This window comes from Camellia sinensis, chromosome 3 (genome assembly GCF_055761805.1).
Source record: "Camellia sinensis isolate YWXY chromosome 3, ASM5576180v1, whole genome shotgun sequence".
NCBI classification, from domain to species: Eukaryota; Viridiplantae; Streptophyta; class Magnoliopsida; order Ericales; family Theaceae; genus Camellia; species Camellia sinensis.
This window is the reverse complement of record NC_138963.1, coordinates 208168704-208184460: the sequence shown is the minus strand read 5'-3', so window position 1 is coordinate 208184460 and position 15757 is coordinate 208168704. Positions and strand designations below refer to the sequence as shown.

Here is a 15757-nt window from a genome sequence, read left to right as displayed (position 1 = left end):
TAATTTTTTTTTATTAGAATCACAATTCCAAAAGTAAACCAAATGCAACTGTTGTTTTTGTTTTTCTTGTTTTGTTTGCTGTTTATATTTATTTTAATATAAATGCGTGATAATTTTTTTTTATAAAAAAATGAAAATTGATAAAAAAATATTTTTATTTAATATTTTCTTTTTATTCACTTTTTTTTTTTAGGAAAAATTGGCCTAAGGTCCCTCCTCTACTTTTGATATGAGGAGAGGTCCTTTATAATATGTTTTGATGGCTAAGGTCCCTCAAATTTATTTTAGGTTATAAAGTACCTAAATTACCCTTCCTTTATAACATAAATTTGTTTGAATATTATATGGTTGAGTTAACTGATACATTTTGGAAACCGAATTTGAAGGGGAGATTTTGTCGGAGTTTTCGTCGGAGATTTCAGTGGAGATTTTATGGTGGAGATTTCTTCGGAGATTTCAGTGGAGTTGACGAGAAAGATTGCTACGATCGTGTAGATTTCGTCGGAGATTTCGTCGGAGATTTCAGTGGTGTGATAGTGTATTGATCGCGTAGATTTTCAGTGGAGTTGAATCAGGTTTGTTTTCGATGGAGATAGCACATGCATTTTGATATTTGTTTTGAATTTTTGTGTAGAGAGAGGCCAGCTTGATAGAGTTGATTTTTATTTTTGGAATTAATTTTTTATTATTTGTTTTTTAATCAATTTGAAAGAGTGTTGACAGTGTGTTGATCGCGTAGGTTTTTGAGTTGAGTTGGATTAGGTTTGTTTTCGATTTAGATTCCAAATGTATTTTGATTTTTGTTTAGAGAGAGGCCAGCTTGATAGAGTTGATTTTTATTTTTGGAATTAATTTTTCATTCTTTGTTTTTTTGATCAATTTCAGATAGTGTTGACAGTGTAGGTGATTTTGATGTTTAGAGTTCATTTTTGGTGCTCTGTTTTTTATCAACATGATGATGAATTATAGTTGTGTTCTATGTTTTTTCAAACCAGAGAAATTTCATTTTCTGCACTATTGTTTGTGTAGTCCAGAGGAAATTATAAGTGCATATGGACATATTATTAGAAGTTTGTAATGGAGATAGAATATGAGAAAGTCAATGTAAGTTCATAAATTTCTCTATACTTGTATTTGTAGTTCAGAGAAAATTGTAAGTTTGTTACTCACTTTCAGTTTGTAGTTCAGAGAAAAGTATTTCTCTGGACTTGTATTCTATGTGATTTTTTTTCTATAATTGTGTTTAATTGTTAGCAGTAAATTTCTCTGTGATTCATTAAGTTTCTGTGATTTTGTTTTTTATCATCTTGAAGGTGAATATCAGTTTGTAGATGTCTTTGGAGTTTTATTTTAAGTTCAGAGAAAATTATAATTTTTAGAAATTTCTCTGACCAGAGATGTTGTTATTGTGAAGTGTTTGTGTGATTTTTTTTGTTGTTTTTTGTTTCAGTTTTAATGGACAGTGCAGTGTTGTTGCTGTGCAAATATGGGAATGATACTATTGTCATTAATGTTTCATGCGAATTGAATTTTGAGGAATTGGTTGGCATTTTGTGTAAAACATGGGAGAATTTGAAACCTGAGACTATGTGTATTTCATATTCTATTTTGGGCCATCCGAATTGTATGGTTCGAAATAATATTGATTTTCTGAATATGTTGAGGGTTGTTTGTGCACGTGGTGTTGATATAGTTGATGTTTCAGTTAGTAGATGTAGTACTTCTGATGAAGAGGATGAAGTGGGGTCTAATTGGGTAGATGTTGTGGATGGTGAGTGTGATAGGCTGGTGGATGTTGAAAGGAATTCACTCTCTAAGTTTTGTTCTCACCAAGAAAAGGTGTTATTGTCGGCTAGTTGGCGGAATAATATTACGAGTGTTGGACAAAAGTTTGAGGGTGGTGTGGTTGAGTTCCGTACTTTTTTATGCAAGTATGCTATTGAGGTTGGTTTTTAGTTTACGTATGTTAAAAATGACAAGCTGAGGGTTACGGCAGAATGTGCATATAAGGAATCAAGGGGATGTATGTGGCGTGTACATGCTTCTGTTGAAAAAACAAATGGGTTCTTCTACATAAGGACTTTGAACAATGAACATACGTGTGGTGTGGCGGTTCGTACGAGTAAACATTCGAGGATGACTTCCAGCTTGGTTTCTGGGCTGATACTTGAAGAGGTAAGTGCAAAACCTTTAACTCGTCCAGTGGATGTTGTGAAAGGAATGAAAGACAAGTATGGGGTCTCAATTAGTTATAACTGTGGTTGGTTGAGTGTTGAGAAAGCAAAATGTAGTACATATGGGGATTCTTGTTTGTCATTTGATCAATTACGGTGGTATTTTGATGAGGCATTGAAGAACAATCCAGGGAGTCGTTTTGAGTTAGATTTTGAAGATAACAAGCGTTTCAAAAGAGTGTTTGTGGCTTTTCATGCATGCATTGCTGGTTTCAAATATTGTCGGTCATTGCTTTTTCTTGATGGAACATTTTTGAAAGGACGATACAAAGGAGTTATGCTTGCTGCAACGGGGAAAGATGGGAATGAAGGTAATTGTAAATATATCTATTTTTATCTAAGTATGTGAATTTTCTATACATGTAGGAATTGAGTGAATGTGAATTTTCTCTGGTTTTGGCCACTGTGTGGATTTTCTATTGTTGTGGCCACTGTGAGAATTTTCAATGGATTTTTGTCAGTGTATGAATTTTCTCTGGATGTTGTCATTGTGTGAATTGTATCTGTAGGTGGTCACTAAGTGAATTTTCTCTGTATATTATGATTGTGTGAATTTTCTCTGTAGCTGGTCACTAAGTCAATTTTCTCTGGATGTTGCCAATGTGTGAATTTTCTCTAGATGTTGGCAGTGTCAAACTTCTCTTGTTGTTTTATTGTTCTATTTTTCTCTGTTGTTTTGTAGGTGGTCACTAAGTGAATTTTCTCTGTATATTATGATTGTGTGAATTTTCTCTGTAGCTGGTCACTTATTCAATTTTCTCTGGATGTTGCCAATGTGTGAATTTTCTCTGGATGTTTATTGTTCTATTTTTCTCTGCATGTGTGTACCTAATATGCTTGTTCCTATTTGTTTTGTAGGTTTTTTTCCTGTAGCTTTTGCTGTTGTTGATGCTGAGAATAAAGACAATTGGTGTTGGTTTCTTGAACATTTATATGGAGTATTAGGATCAGAAAGGGTGATAAGTTTCATATCAGATCGACATTGTGGAATTGTGGAGGGAATTGCTAGGTTTTTCCCTAACTGCTTTCATGGATTTTGTCTGGAACATCTAAAGAGAAATTTGAGGGATAAGTTGTCATGTGGAAACACAAATTTGGTTAGGGAGACGATTGTGTCCAAGTTTTCAGAATGTGCATATGCTCCAACAAAGGCATCATTTCATTTCAAGTTAAATGAGTTAAAAAGTGAGGGAGGAGACATTGTGAGTGTTTTCTTGAGAAGTTTACCATATGAAAATTGGAGTGATGCATATTTTGCAGGGAAACGTTATGGTGAGATGTATTCAAATGTTGCTGAGTCATTCAATTCATGGATACGAGAAGCTCGGCACTTGCCAATAACAAATTTGGTGGACATGATACGGTTGCAAATCATGAATATGAGGTCTGATAGGAGGCTGCTCTCTAGTAAATGGAATAAAATTTTGTGTCCTCGTATGGATAGTGTGTTGGAGAAGTCTTTTTTGGACGGGAGGACATGGAATGTGAGTTTATCATCTGATAATGTCTTTGAAGTGCATTGTTTTCCTTCGGTTATGGTTGATCTTGGGTTGAGAACTTGTTCATGTCGAAAATGGGAAATAAATGGGTATCCATGTCAACATGCTGTTGCTGCAATTTTTAGGAGTGGAAAGAATTTGAATTCATTTGTTGAACCATTTTTTCATGCTGATATGTATCGTCAAGCATACTCCTTTTCGATTGGCCCAGTTCCAACTGTTGAAAAACCTGTGTGTAGCATTGAAGATGCTATGATTTTACCTCCATTGAGCAAGAGACCTGCTGGGAGGCCGAAGAAGAACAGAATTGCTTCTACTGGAGAGTTTAAAAGGGTGATTAAGTGTAGTCGTTGTGAGAGTATTGGTCACCATAATAAGAGGACATGCAAGGAACCTTTGTTAAATAGTTGAGGATTATACATTTTATTGATGGAATAATACATTTGATGATTACTTTGTGTATTTTGTTTTGTGAAATTTATTTTTTGGACAGTGTATATAATAATATCAATCAAATTCATCCAGAGAAATTTTTCAATATGAGTTAAAGTGTGTTTGTTGATATATACTATAGGCAGTGGGTTTGTAGTACCTGTAAAATTCATCCAGAGAAATTTTCCTATGGCAGAGAAAATTCTGTGTGTTGTGTTTTGAAGCTTCATATTCATCCACATAAATTTGACAATGGCAGACTAAAGTACTGTGTGGATTGTGTTTTTTCAATTTGATAATTGTTTTGTACTAATACAGTGCATTAGAGATTGAATGATCATATAGGCACCTTCTTTGGTGAGATAGGAGTTAAATTTATCTGTAAATTTCTGGTAGCTTCATATCAGTCATTTCAAGAAATGTGCACAGCAGACAGAGGATTCAAAAAATTTCTCTGAGTTGAGAATTTCTCTGGACCAGGATAGAATTTCTCTGGACTCACTTGAACTCAGAAATTTGTGTCAAAGCCAGAGAAATTTTCATCCAGAGAAATTTTTCACCAACAGAGAAAACTATATGGGCATTGTGGTCTGAAATTTGAAATTCATGCAATGAAATTTTCCAGTGGCAGATAAAATTATTGTGTGCTTTGTGTTTTGTTGAGTTTGATGATTGTTTTGTACCAACACAAAGTTTTACAGATTACATGATCATATAGGCATCCCCTTGGGACGATACAAGTTAAATTTCTCTGTGAATTTCTGGTAGTTTATACCAGAGAAATTTCTGCAGACAATTTTCTCTGGTAGACAATTGTTGAAATTTACATTAGTCGAAATAAAAATAAAAAAAATGAAATTTAGATTAGTCAAGAAAGGATATATACATATACGTCAAGGATCATCATTCCTTCAATGTATGAACAAGAAAGGATATATACATATATGTGAAACAATTTTCTCTGTGTGGATATGTACATTGTCTTCCTTTCACTAGTTTCACTATTACATTTGTGGTTCTTCTGGGGGTATTTCAATTGGTTCAGTCCATGACCTGCCAACTTCGGTCACAAATCTCTCTATGAGTTCTGCCCTCATCAACCTTATCTCTTGTGTGGATAATTTGGATTTGATAGGTTCATGCTTGCTATATTGTTTCATTATATAGCAGACGAAGAGGCCACAATCCAGACTGTATACAAATTATAGGTATGGTTAGTTTTAAGAAACATGCAACAGAAATTATCTTATTTATAGATGTATGAAACTTACGAATCGCTTTCTTGTTGTGGAGCATTGTTGACATACTCAAAGTCATAACTTGTGTTTTGTGAGTTAATTAATTTGAAAGAGGGTTGTGATTGAGCGTCTCTTTCAAGACAAGCTTTCAGAAAATTCTCCACGTAATCTTGCTGCAAAAAAATAATTTTTATATAAGAGAGAAATTTACGGACAAGTCAATGGGATTCTATGAAAATTATCATCACATAAAGATGATGATGGATCAGAGAAATTTGCACTCGTTACCAATTATTTTGCATCTTTGACATATTTGTCTTCTGCATCATCCCTCCTTGGCCTCAATGAGTTGTAGAACCTCCATAAATTGTCTTGTTTGTCCAGGACAAGCAAGGTCCAGTGATTTCCATGTGTGGACTTCTCATTACCTCCAGTATTTATTGGGAAATGGAGGAACCTATAGTTCCTCCATGCTGTTTCAATATACTTGTCAAATAAGGACACTCGAAAACTTTGATTTTCTGTCATGTTGATGAAATTCTGTGCTCAGAGAAAATCAAAAAATGGTTTTGTTAGTGACACAACTGACTTCAAGAAGTATATTAAGAAGAGAAAGTAGAAAGTAAATTCCAGAGAAAATCAAATAAAATAGTAGTAACATACTAAGCACATGGATGTGAAAAAAAATGAGGTTGGTTGTTGTTTCTCTCTGATTTGGTCAGCCAAAAGGATCTCTCCATAGCCATCAATGACCTGAAAAATATGATTTATAATTGTAATATTGTTTTATAAAGGCTGATGGAACATTGCAGAGAAATGTTGATGAAAGGGAAAGACTTACATTGTTGGCAATTTCTTTTTGCTTTATGAGGTTTCCAATGTCTTCAAAGGTAATGATATTCAACTCACTTGTCCAAATTAAAGCTCTACAAGATGACAAAGAAGGGATTGAATTGTTGTTAATGCAACATAAGTTTGTAATTTGTTGTTTGTTATGTTCTATTTTGTTTGTTGTACTTACTCAAGCCCAGACACATTTGATATGTGCTGCAAGATGTCTTTTATATGATCTTTTATCAATCTTGAAATGGGAAGAGTTTGTGGAAAGACCCAAGATTTTGTGATGTTTATAGGTTGAGGCAAGACGTATGCATCAGCATCAAGCACTTCTTTGTCCTTTGTGCTTTGCTCAACTTGTTTTGCAGCTTGTTTTGAAGCTCTAGTCACTTTCGCAACTTTCGGATATTGGAATTCTGGATCATGCTGCTTTTCCTTCCTTTCTTTTGCCTTTAAATTTTTTATCATTGAGGTTGGATCTTTTTTGACTGTAGGCAGTGAAAATATTAGGAAAAGTGAAATTTCTCTGAAGCAACAGATGATATTTCAATATGTAAATTTATTTAATTCAATATTTTGTAGTTACCATAGAGTTTCTTCTTTTGTTTCGGTTGTTGTTTGTGTGGGATTTGCTCTTGTTGGGTTGTTGGTTGTTGTTCCAGTTGCATTCCAACTATATACAGTGAAAATCAAACAAGCCCCAAAAATGGAATAAGAAAATATACAGAGAAATGAAATGAGCAGTAGAAATATAACTAATGTGTTGAGAGAGATATAACTTCCAGAGAAAATTACCAATGACAGAGAAAATTATAATAAATAGAAATTTCTCTGAGTTATGATGGCACAAGGACATAACTTTTTGTGGCTCAAGATTTTCACTGACCTTGTGGTTGAAGTTGTGTTGGTGTTCGGTATGGTTGTGTTGCTAGTTGGACAGATAGTTCTTGAACTTGTTCATGCAATTTGGCATTTTCAGTTTCAAGCTCCGAATTTGAACACCTCAACTGTTGAATTGTTTTTGCATCGTCTGCTTTTTCAACCTCCAACATCCTTAGTTTCATTCGGATTGTGCTTTCTTTTTCTTGAAGTTCTGAGTTATGTGATGTCAGGATTCTTATTGAAATATCTTTTTCAGCAAGTAATTCCATCCAATTTCTGTCTTCTTCTTTTTTAGATTGAGACAGTGCCTTCAGTCTTTGACGTAGATCAGCAATTTGGGCATCCTTTGATTCCTCAAATTCTTCAGGCTGATGCATTGTTGAGCCACAAATGCCATCATGTTGTTGGTCCATCTGCTCATTATTTTCTTCTTCATCACTTTCATCCTTGTTCTCTTCTTCTTGTTCATCTTCATCTTCATCTTCTTGTTCACTTTCTTTCTGTTCATTTTCTTCTTCATCACTTTCTTCATCATGTTGTTGGTCCATCTGCTCATTATTTTCTTCTTCATCACTTTCTTCATCATTTTCTTTCTGTTCATTTTGTTCTTTGTCTTCTGGTTCTATTTCTTCACTTTCTTTGGTGGTTTCTTCTTCTGTGCTGCTTGCTTGATGTTCTTGTCCATTGCTGGTTTCTTTGGTGGTTTCTTCTTCTTTTTGTTCATTCCCTCCATCTTCAGATGGATCTTGTAATTTCTCCTTGAATATGACAATTGCCTTTTTTAATTCTTTCTTCGTCTTTTTGCCAAGACAAAACTCCTCAGATGGGTTTTTGACTAGTTGCTTGTTATCAATCTGTAACAGGAGACTCTTTTATTAGAGAAATGTTACAAAATTCACTCAGAGAAAAAATTCAAATAAGGAAAATAAAATTCATCTAAATGATACTAATTGGAAACAAACTTCAGAGAAAATTGTATTGGGCCAGAGAAAATTAGAGGCATGGAGTTAATTGTATGGGGCAGAGAAAATTATGAAACAGTGAAATAAACAGTGTTTATAAGTTAATGTTTTACTATATTTGTGTCAGAGAAATTTGAATTCCAGTGAAAATTCATTAGAAGGGTAGGAATAAACAGTGTTAATCAAAGATGCAAGGCACACAAGTTATGGGCAGAGAAAATTACACACAAGGAGATAAAATTTGATGGGCCAGAGAAAATTATGTGACAAAGAACATAATTCAGATATTAGAGAAAATGAATCAGGGCATATAAGTTAATGTGTTACAATTGTGGTCAGAGAAATTTGGATGGGAGAGAAAATTGATTACAATGGCAGAAATAGACCAGTGGTTAACAAAGAAGAAAACAGAAATTGATATTTCAGAGAAAATTAATCTTAATCAATCAATGCATAAGGAGGGAAACAAAGCAGTAGTCAGAGAAATTTTTGAAATTTCACTGAGATTTCGGTAGCAATAGGAATCTAACCTGTCGAGGTGCAAGAGAGTGGACTGGTGTCTTCTGCAGCTGTTTCGTCAAGGTTTGAAGGTTCCACTTGGCACATCTTGGGAAGTCTGTTGTGTTACTGTCTTCTGAGTCAATGATAGTTGCATGTTCACATAGCCAATACTGTGATGAAAATGAAAGTAAATAAAATTTTGTAAACGCACAAATTTGTAAGTATGATAACTGCAAATTTGAATGGATATTATACTTACCAGCAATGCAATGACACACCCCGTAACTTTTTCTGGAGTTCTATGCAATGCCATGATAGAATCAATCAATGTTGATGTGATTGCTTCCGGCCAATCATACTGTTTCATTGATTCAAGAGGTTCCACATACTTTATAAAAACCCAACCTATTGAATTCCCACTTGTTGCAAAAAATAGGGTGAGACACAAGTACAATGTAACAATGATTGCTACATCTTTGAAGTCAGTTGGTTGCTTGCCTTTCATTGCTTTGACCAAGGCATTTTTAAGAACAGGACCAGTGAGCCTTGTGTCCTTTTGGAATCTTCTCCTGAGGAATGCAGATTTTGGCTTTTTAGAGTATCTTAATGACATGGCTCCTTTACCTCCTTCCAAACCAAAAATCAAGGTCATGTCATTTGTTGTAAAGGTCAGGTTCTTCTTCCCAACTGTGAATGCTTTTATTTTTTCATTGTAACATTGGATTATGGCAACTACATCATCATCGGATTTCCTAGATTTCTTTGGATCCATCCTTCCAGTGGTTAGAGCTTGAATCAAATACCAGAATGGGGTCTTTTGAAGCTCTAGAAGATGTTTTGAACTGAATTTAAGTGTTTGAAAGAAGGAGACGACAGATGAGAGGTTGGATCGGTATTGAATGCTGTAGTGAGCTCTCTTTCTGTGGAGTTTAACAGGTTTTTTCCCCCTTGAGCTTGAGTCTTTTGAAGTTAGGGTACTCATCTGGATGCTAGTTGCTTCATCAGCTTGGACTTGTGTGTTTTGGGAAGGAGTTTGTGGTGTTTTAGTGCTGGTTTTTGATCTTAGATGATAAGAGGACTGAGAGAGTTGTTCTTGCTTCCTTGGTGTTTCTAGTGTTTTGCTGCTGGTTTTTGATCCTTGTGCATAAGAAGACTGAGACAGTTTCTGTTTTTTGCTTGGTGTTTCCGGTGTTTCACTGCCTTTACGTTTTGCCATTTCTAGACAATGATTAAAGCATAGAGATGTCAACATTAAATCCCAGAGAAAAATGGAAATGTCAGAGAAAATTACAGATAAGGGAGAAAATTGGAGATGCCAGAGAAAATTACAGATAAGAGAAAATTACAGAAAATTTGACATGTCAGAGAAAATCAACTCAGCATCATAAACATGGGAGAGAAATTTTCAATAATTGTTTAAATTACAGATAGAAGTAAACATACCAGAGAAAATGAATGATAGAAAAAAGTAAAACATGGCAAGTGAAAGAAAATTTGCATTCCACAATTAGCAAAGATAAAATAAACAAAGTAATGTAAACATGGCACTGAGAAGTATACCATATTGAAATCAAGAATTGAACAAAATAAACATACCAGAGAAAAATGCACATTCTGAAAAAAATTACACATTCTTGAGGAAATTTCCATTCCAGAGAAAATTTCAATTCATAATATTAAAATGCAAGAAAAATTTACATACACAAGCAGAGAAAATTAACCATGATAGAGACACTCAATGGAGGAAAGTGGTGCGATGTGGTCAGAGAAAATTATAAATACCAGAGAAACTTAGACAGGGGCAAGAGTGTAATTGACATTGCAGAGAAGGATACATATTCCAGAGAAATTTACAAAGCAGAGAAATTCAGAGACAAAATGACAAAACATATTCAAGAATAAGATTAAAATTCAGAGAAATAACTTTTTCTCAAAGTACATATGGCAGAGAAAATTCCAAGAAGAAACATTCATTCCAGTCCACAATATTAAAATTCCAGAGAAAATTTAAAATGACAAAGACACAAGGGAGGAAAGTGGTGCGATGTGGTCAGAGAAAATTGTAAATACCAGAGAAACTTAAGACAGAGGCAAGAGTGTAATTGACATTGCAGAGAAGGATACATATTCCAGAGAAATTTACAAAGCAGAGAAATTCAGATACAAAATGACAGAAACATATTCAAGAATAAGATCAAAATTCAGAGAAATAACTTTTTCTCATAGTACATATGGCAGAGAAAATTCCAAGAAGAAACATTCATTCCAGAGAAAATTATAAATACCAGAGAAACTTAAGACAGAGGCAAGAGTGTAATTGACATTGCAGAGAAGGATACATATTCCAGAGAAATTTAGAAAGCAGAGAAATTCAGATACAAAATGACAGTAACATATTCAAGAATAAGATCAAAATTCAGAGAAATAACTTTTTCTCAAAGTACATATGGCAGAGAAAATTCCAAGAAGAAACATTCATTCCAGTCCACAATATTAAAATTCCAGAGAAAATTTAAAATGACAAAGACACAAGGGAGGAAAGTGATGTGATGTGGTCAGAGAAAATTATAAATACCAGAGAAACTTAAGATAGAGGCAAGAAAGCAATAGACATTCTAGATTAAGATAGACATTGCAATTAAAAATACATATTACAGAGAAATTTACGGAGCAGGAAAATTTATAGACAGAATTACAGAAACATGTTCAAGAATAAGATAAAAACACAAAAAATTGTTGTGAAAATAAACTTGCCAGAGAAAATTGAAAGAAGAAAATTACATTAATCAAAAATTAGAGAAATTCAAATGCCAGAGAAATTTACAGATAAAGTCAAACAAACATGTTGAAGAATAAGTTCAAAATACACAGAAATAAATTTTTTCAAATGCAGGTAGCTTTTTATTACGAAATTGAAACCCTAATTTATGAAAGGTTATTATAAAATGCTATTAACTGTGTTTCCAGAGAAAATCTAGTTGTATTGTAGAAAAACTGACCAGAGTTAGGATGAAACTTGAATGATGAGCTGATATGGTCCGCGATGAAGATGCGACGTGACGAAGATGGACTGAGATGATGATGAGCCGTGAAAACGAAGCTTTAACGTAGGTCAGAGAAATTTGTGAGGAAGGAATGGGAATGATTTTTGGAGAGGATAACGAAGCTGTAATGTCGATGGTGCAGATGATGTTGAAACCCTAATTCTGCTGGTCTCCTGTTCGTGAAGATGCTGGATGTTTGGAATGTAACTGAGACGTCGGAATGAGTTTGGTTCTGTGTTGATTTTGGCGAGGGTATTTTGGTCCACAAAATAATTAAAAACGCGCGCCAAGTTGTTTCAGGGACGTGAGGCATCACTATCTTTTTGTGTGTCCTTTAGCCTCTAAATTGTTATTATTAGGGATCTTAAAAAAAAATCCCCTTTTTTTTAACCGTCTTTTATTCACTCGTTAGAAAAAACCCAAAAAACAATGAAAAGAATTAGCTTATCAAGTTTGAATATTTAAACTTACCACAAATCTTGTTTTTGCATTTAAACTGATTGTAAGTCTCATTTGGATAACTTGATTCCTTAATTTTAAAGCTCTATGCATAGATTATTTATATAAAAAAAATCAAATTGATTCAATATATTATTTTTCTATAGATTATGTAATTATAATTATGAGATTAATTTATTTTTTAAAAATAAATGATTGAAATACACATACTTTTAACATAAACCGACCAAATAGATTTCGCAGACAGGATATGCCTATGGCGACATACAAACAAAAATGGAAAGGTAGGGTTGGTTTGGCATTCCCTAAATAATTCATCTTTTTATCTTTTTATTTTTTTTTCATCACATCACTTCTCTATTTTTCTGCATATTTTTTCGTAAAAAGATGAAAAATACACTTATTTATATCATCTCAAACAACCCTTTAATCTTACGTAGGTGGCTTCGTATCAACACCAATAGACAATTCAATAAGACAAGAATAGTGTTAGAAACACCAAAATTTAGAACATTGGAGTCACACATATATAGGATAAGAGGTACATATGTAGGATAAGAGGTGAGGTGACCCATAAATACGATCTTTTAAAATAGAAACTATTTAATACGTTAAGAAAATTATATGTTTATGTATCTAATTAATGGAATGTTTTAATTTGTTCATCATCTTCTTGTTATTAAGACTATGGCTCATCTTGAAAATATGAGTTAAAAATCAAAAGCTAACTTTTAATCTATTTTAGGTCACATCACCTCTCAAATAAAATAATAAAAAAAGTTAAAAAATTAACTTTTAATCATCTTTCTAAAATACTCTTATATATTCATTTAATCTTTTACTATTGAATGGACACATAATTAATGTAAAATTCTTGAAAAATAAGAGAATTACTCATTCTAATGAGTTTTTTTTTTTTTTTTTTTTGATATCTATAAAAGCCAGCAATGTAGGACAAGAAACAGCATTTCATGCAATAATTTTTTTTTACATAAGTAGATTGAATTGGCCAAAACATTATTTTTAAATACTTTTATCTTTTAATAATTTGCGCATTAGAAGACAATTTACAATAATACACGCTTTGTAATAAAAATTAGAGAGGATACATTTACAGAATAACTTTCACAATTTCCCCTCATGTTATTCATTAACTTTTTAATGTAATATTTTATAAATTTTTATAAAATGATACAAATTGATATAAATCCCTGGTCTACACATAAATCCCTGGTCTACACAAAATCAATAAAATAATCAAATCAAATCAAATCATTTTAAAAACGGTGATACTATATGCACCAATTAGTATATATATTAGTGTATCAACTAGTATTATGATATTATCATGGGGAAATCGGTCTAAGGTCCCTATCCAACTTTTAGTAATGGATTAGGTCCACAATCTTTTCTTTTGTAGTCTGAGGTCCCTCACCCCATCCCCTCTCCATCCACGTTGTCCTGAGCTTGATCAATCGAAAGTGTTTTGGTGACACTGTGGCTTGACCTTTCTGACCATGAATTGATGAAGAAAACGACGTCTTGTGAACTGAGGTACCATGGTTTCCCTTCCGCGAACTCTTATGTTCCAATCTAAGGCCACGATCGGCAGTAATACCCAATCGAGCCGGACGGTCTGCCGCATCCTTCAAAGTGCCAGCTTTTATGGACTGCCTGTTGAAGTAAGCCAGATGAGGCAGAAGCCCTTGCAGATATTTCTTGAGTTGTTCGTCTCCGACGTTCTTCTGGGCGGGGTTTCCTTCTAGGCTGATCGCTTGTAAAGAATTGTAGTTAGCAGCAAGTTGGCCGAGACATTTGGCTGTGGAGATTTTGTTGAAACGCAGATCGAGGACATTTAGTTTTAGGAGACGGTGAAGACCTTCGACCTCGTTGATTTTGTTTCCAGCCAAGTATAACTCTTTCAGAGAGGAACAAGAAGCTAGGCCTGTTAAATAAATAAAATTAAAGTACATTAGAAGCAAGAAAAGCACCTAAAAAAATATTAAAACACGTTAAATCAAAACCTTCCATTAAATTATACATGCATCACTAAAGTTTCAGTGAGAATTTTATGTTGAAGTGATAGTTATATTCAAAATTCAATGAAGAGTTCCTGATCATTTTCGTTGTCTTGCTCTGCCAAATTCCGTTTTTTTTTTTTTTGTTTGTTTTTTATGGGTTAATAACCTCGAGGTTATGGTTTCAAGTGTCGGGATAACCATTTTGTGCACTATGCCAAAAGTTAGGTGTGTACACAATCTTTTCCCACACAAACACACATATTAATGTGTGTTTGTGTGGGAAAAGATTGTGTACAAAAACAATCGAAAGTGTTTTCTCTTTGCACAAAAACACATTTTAATATATATATATATATATATATAGAGGTTGCTATTGTTGTTTATTCACTTAATAGAGTGAACTGTTGATAACTTTAATCTTTGCTTTTGAATCGAACCTGACAATAATCCCAGTCATAAACAAAATTGACCAGCCAACTGCTGATCCAGATCGTGTTAAAGCTCAGTTAAAATTAGAGAATTTTTCTGGACCAAACCAGAGAAATTTCTGTTCAAACCAGAGAATTTCTCTGGACCAACCCAGAGAAATTTTAGTTCAAAGCAGAGAAATTTCACTTCTAACTTGTGATGCAACTTTAATATTGATTAAGTTTACCTTCTTTTCTAACCATGCAACCAGAGAAATTTTGAATTTCTCTGGACCAGAAAATACAATAATTCAACTAATGTCAATTTCATTGAAAATCTTCACAGCTGTCTGTTGACTGATTGTAACTGCTTTTAATGATTTTCCCTAGTAGATGAAAATGAAGATCAATTATTGTATTTCAGTCTTTTGCATTTGGGCATTACCCTGTTGAACAAATTGTTTCATTATATATGATGAGTCACAACATGTGCATTTTAGAACTTCCTATTTTAGCATAACAGGAATCTATTGCCTTTGTTAGTCACTGTAATCAGTAAAGCTCTAATTCACGTCAAATGTGTATAGTTTGGCAAATGAATGAACTACTAGTCTACTACCCATTCATGTATGTGCATGTCAATTCCTGCTGGCAGCTGCTCAAGTATCTAACTGATTTTTTTTGTTGGTCAATAGTAGGGTCAAGAGTAGCTTGAAACAACCCTTGAAAAAGAGGAGACTGGATGGAGTTTCCTTTTTTTTTTTTTTTTTAATGTCTATAGAAACAAAATGTATCTCATTGTGATCTGCAAATCATGCCAGGAAGAGCTGGTTTGTGTAAAATATTAGAATGGTATGGCCATGAACTTAGGTTTCTCTCTACAATCTTGGAAGTGCTCTTATTTTAAGACTTGTTTAACTGATATGTAAAACACATTAGATGGTTCAACTTTCTGTGCTTTACCTTGAACCACAACGGATGTAAGTGCATGTATTTGAAATTTTATCTGGATCAATTTTCTAATGTTCCCTTCCTTTCTCAAATCAGAGAAATTTGTAAAATTTCTCTGGAAAGTCAGAATTTCTCTGAACCAAATTTCTCTGTGATGTGAATTTTCTCTGGACTAATTTTCTCTGGACCAATTTTCTCTGGAACAACTTGAGGGACCTTAGACATGATGAAATTAGCTTACCATTTGAACAAGATGATCTTGTTCTCAGTAACATTCTGCAGTCTCAAAA

At 33.6% G+C, this 15757-nt stretch overlaps 2 protein-coding genes across 2 annotated transcripts; one reads left to right on the top strand and one right to left on the bottom strand.

Moving 5' to 3' along the window:
* Positions 1-450: 450 nt before the first annotated feature.
* Positions 451-4273, top strand: LOC145823065 (uncharacterized). The gene is made up of 2 exons (XM_082922061.1): positions 451-2545; positions 3093-4273. Exons 1-2 carry the CDS (start codon positions 2026-2028, stop codon positions 4142-4144), a joined length of 1572 nt encoding a protein of 523 aa, XP_082778187.1. The 5' UTR covers positions 451-2025; the 3' UTR covers positions 4145-4273.
* A 1421-nt stretch (positions 4274-5694) lies between these two features.
* On the bottom strand, positions 5695-9801 carry LOC145822188 (uncharacterized). Its single transcript, XM_082918787.1, has 8 exons — positions 8845-9801; positions 8615-8755; positions 7127-7976; positions 6827-6913; positions 6425-6728; positions 6245-6329; positions 6067-6156; positions 5695-5943 (listed from the first exon to the last, which is right to left on the bottom strand). The coding sequence occupies exons 1-8, from the start codon at positions 9799-9801 to the stop codon at positions 5695-5697; spliced, it is 2763 nt and encodes a 920-aa protein (XP_082774913.1).
* Positions 9802-15757: the final 5956 nt, after the last annotated feature.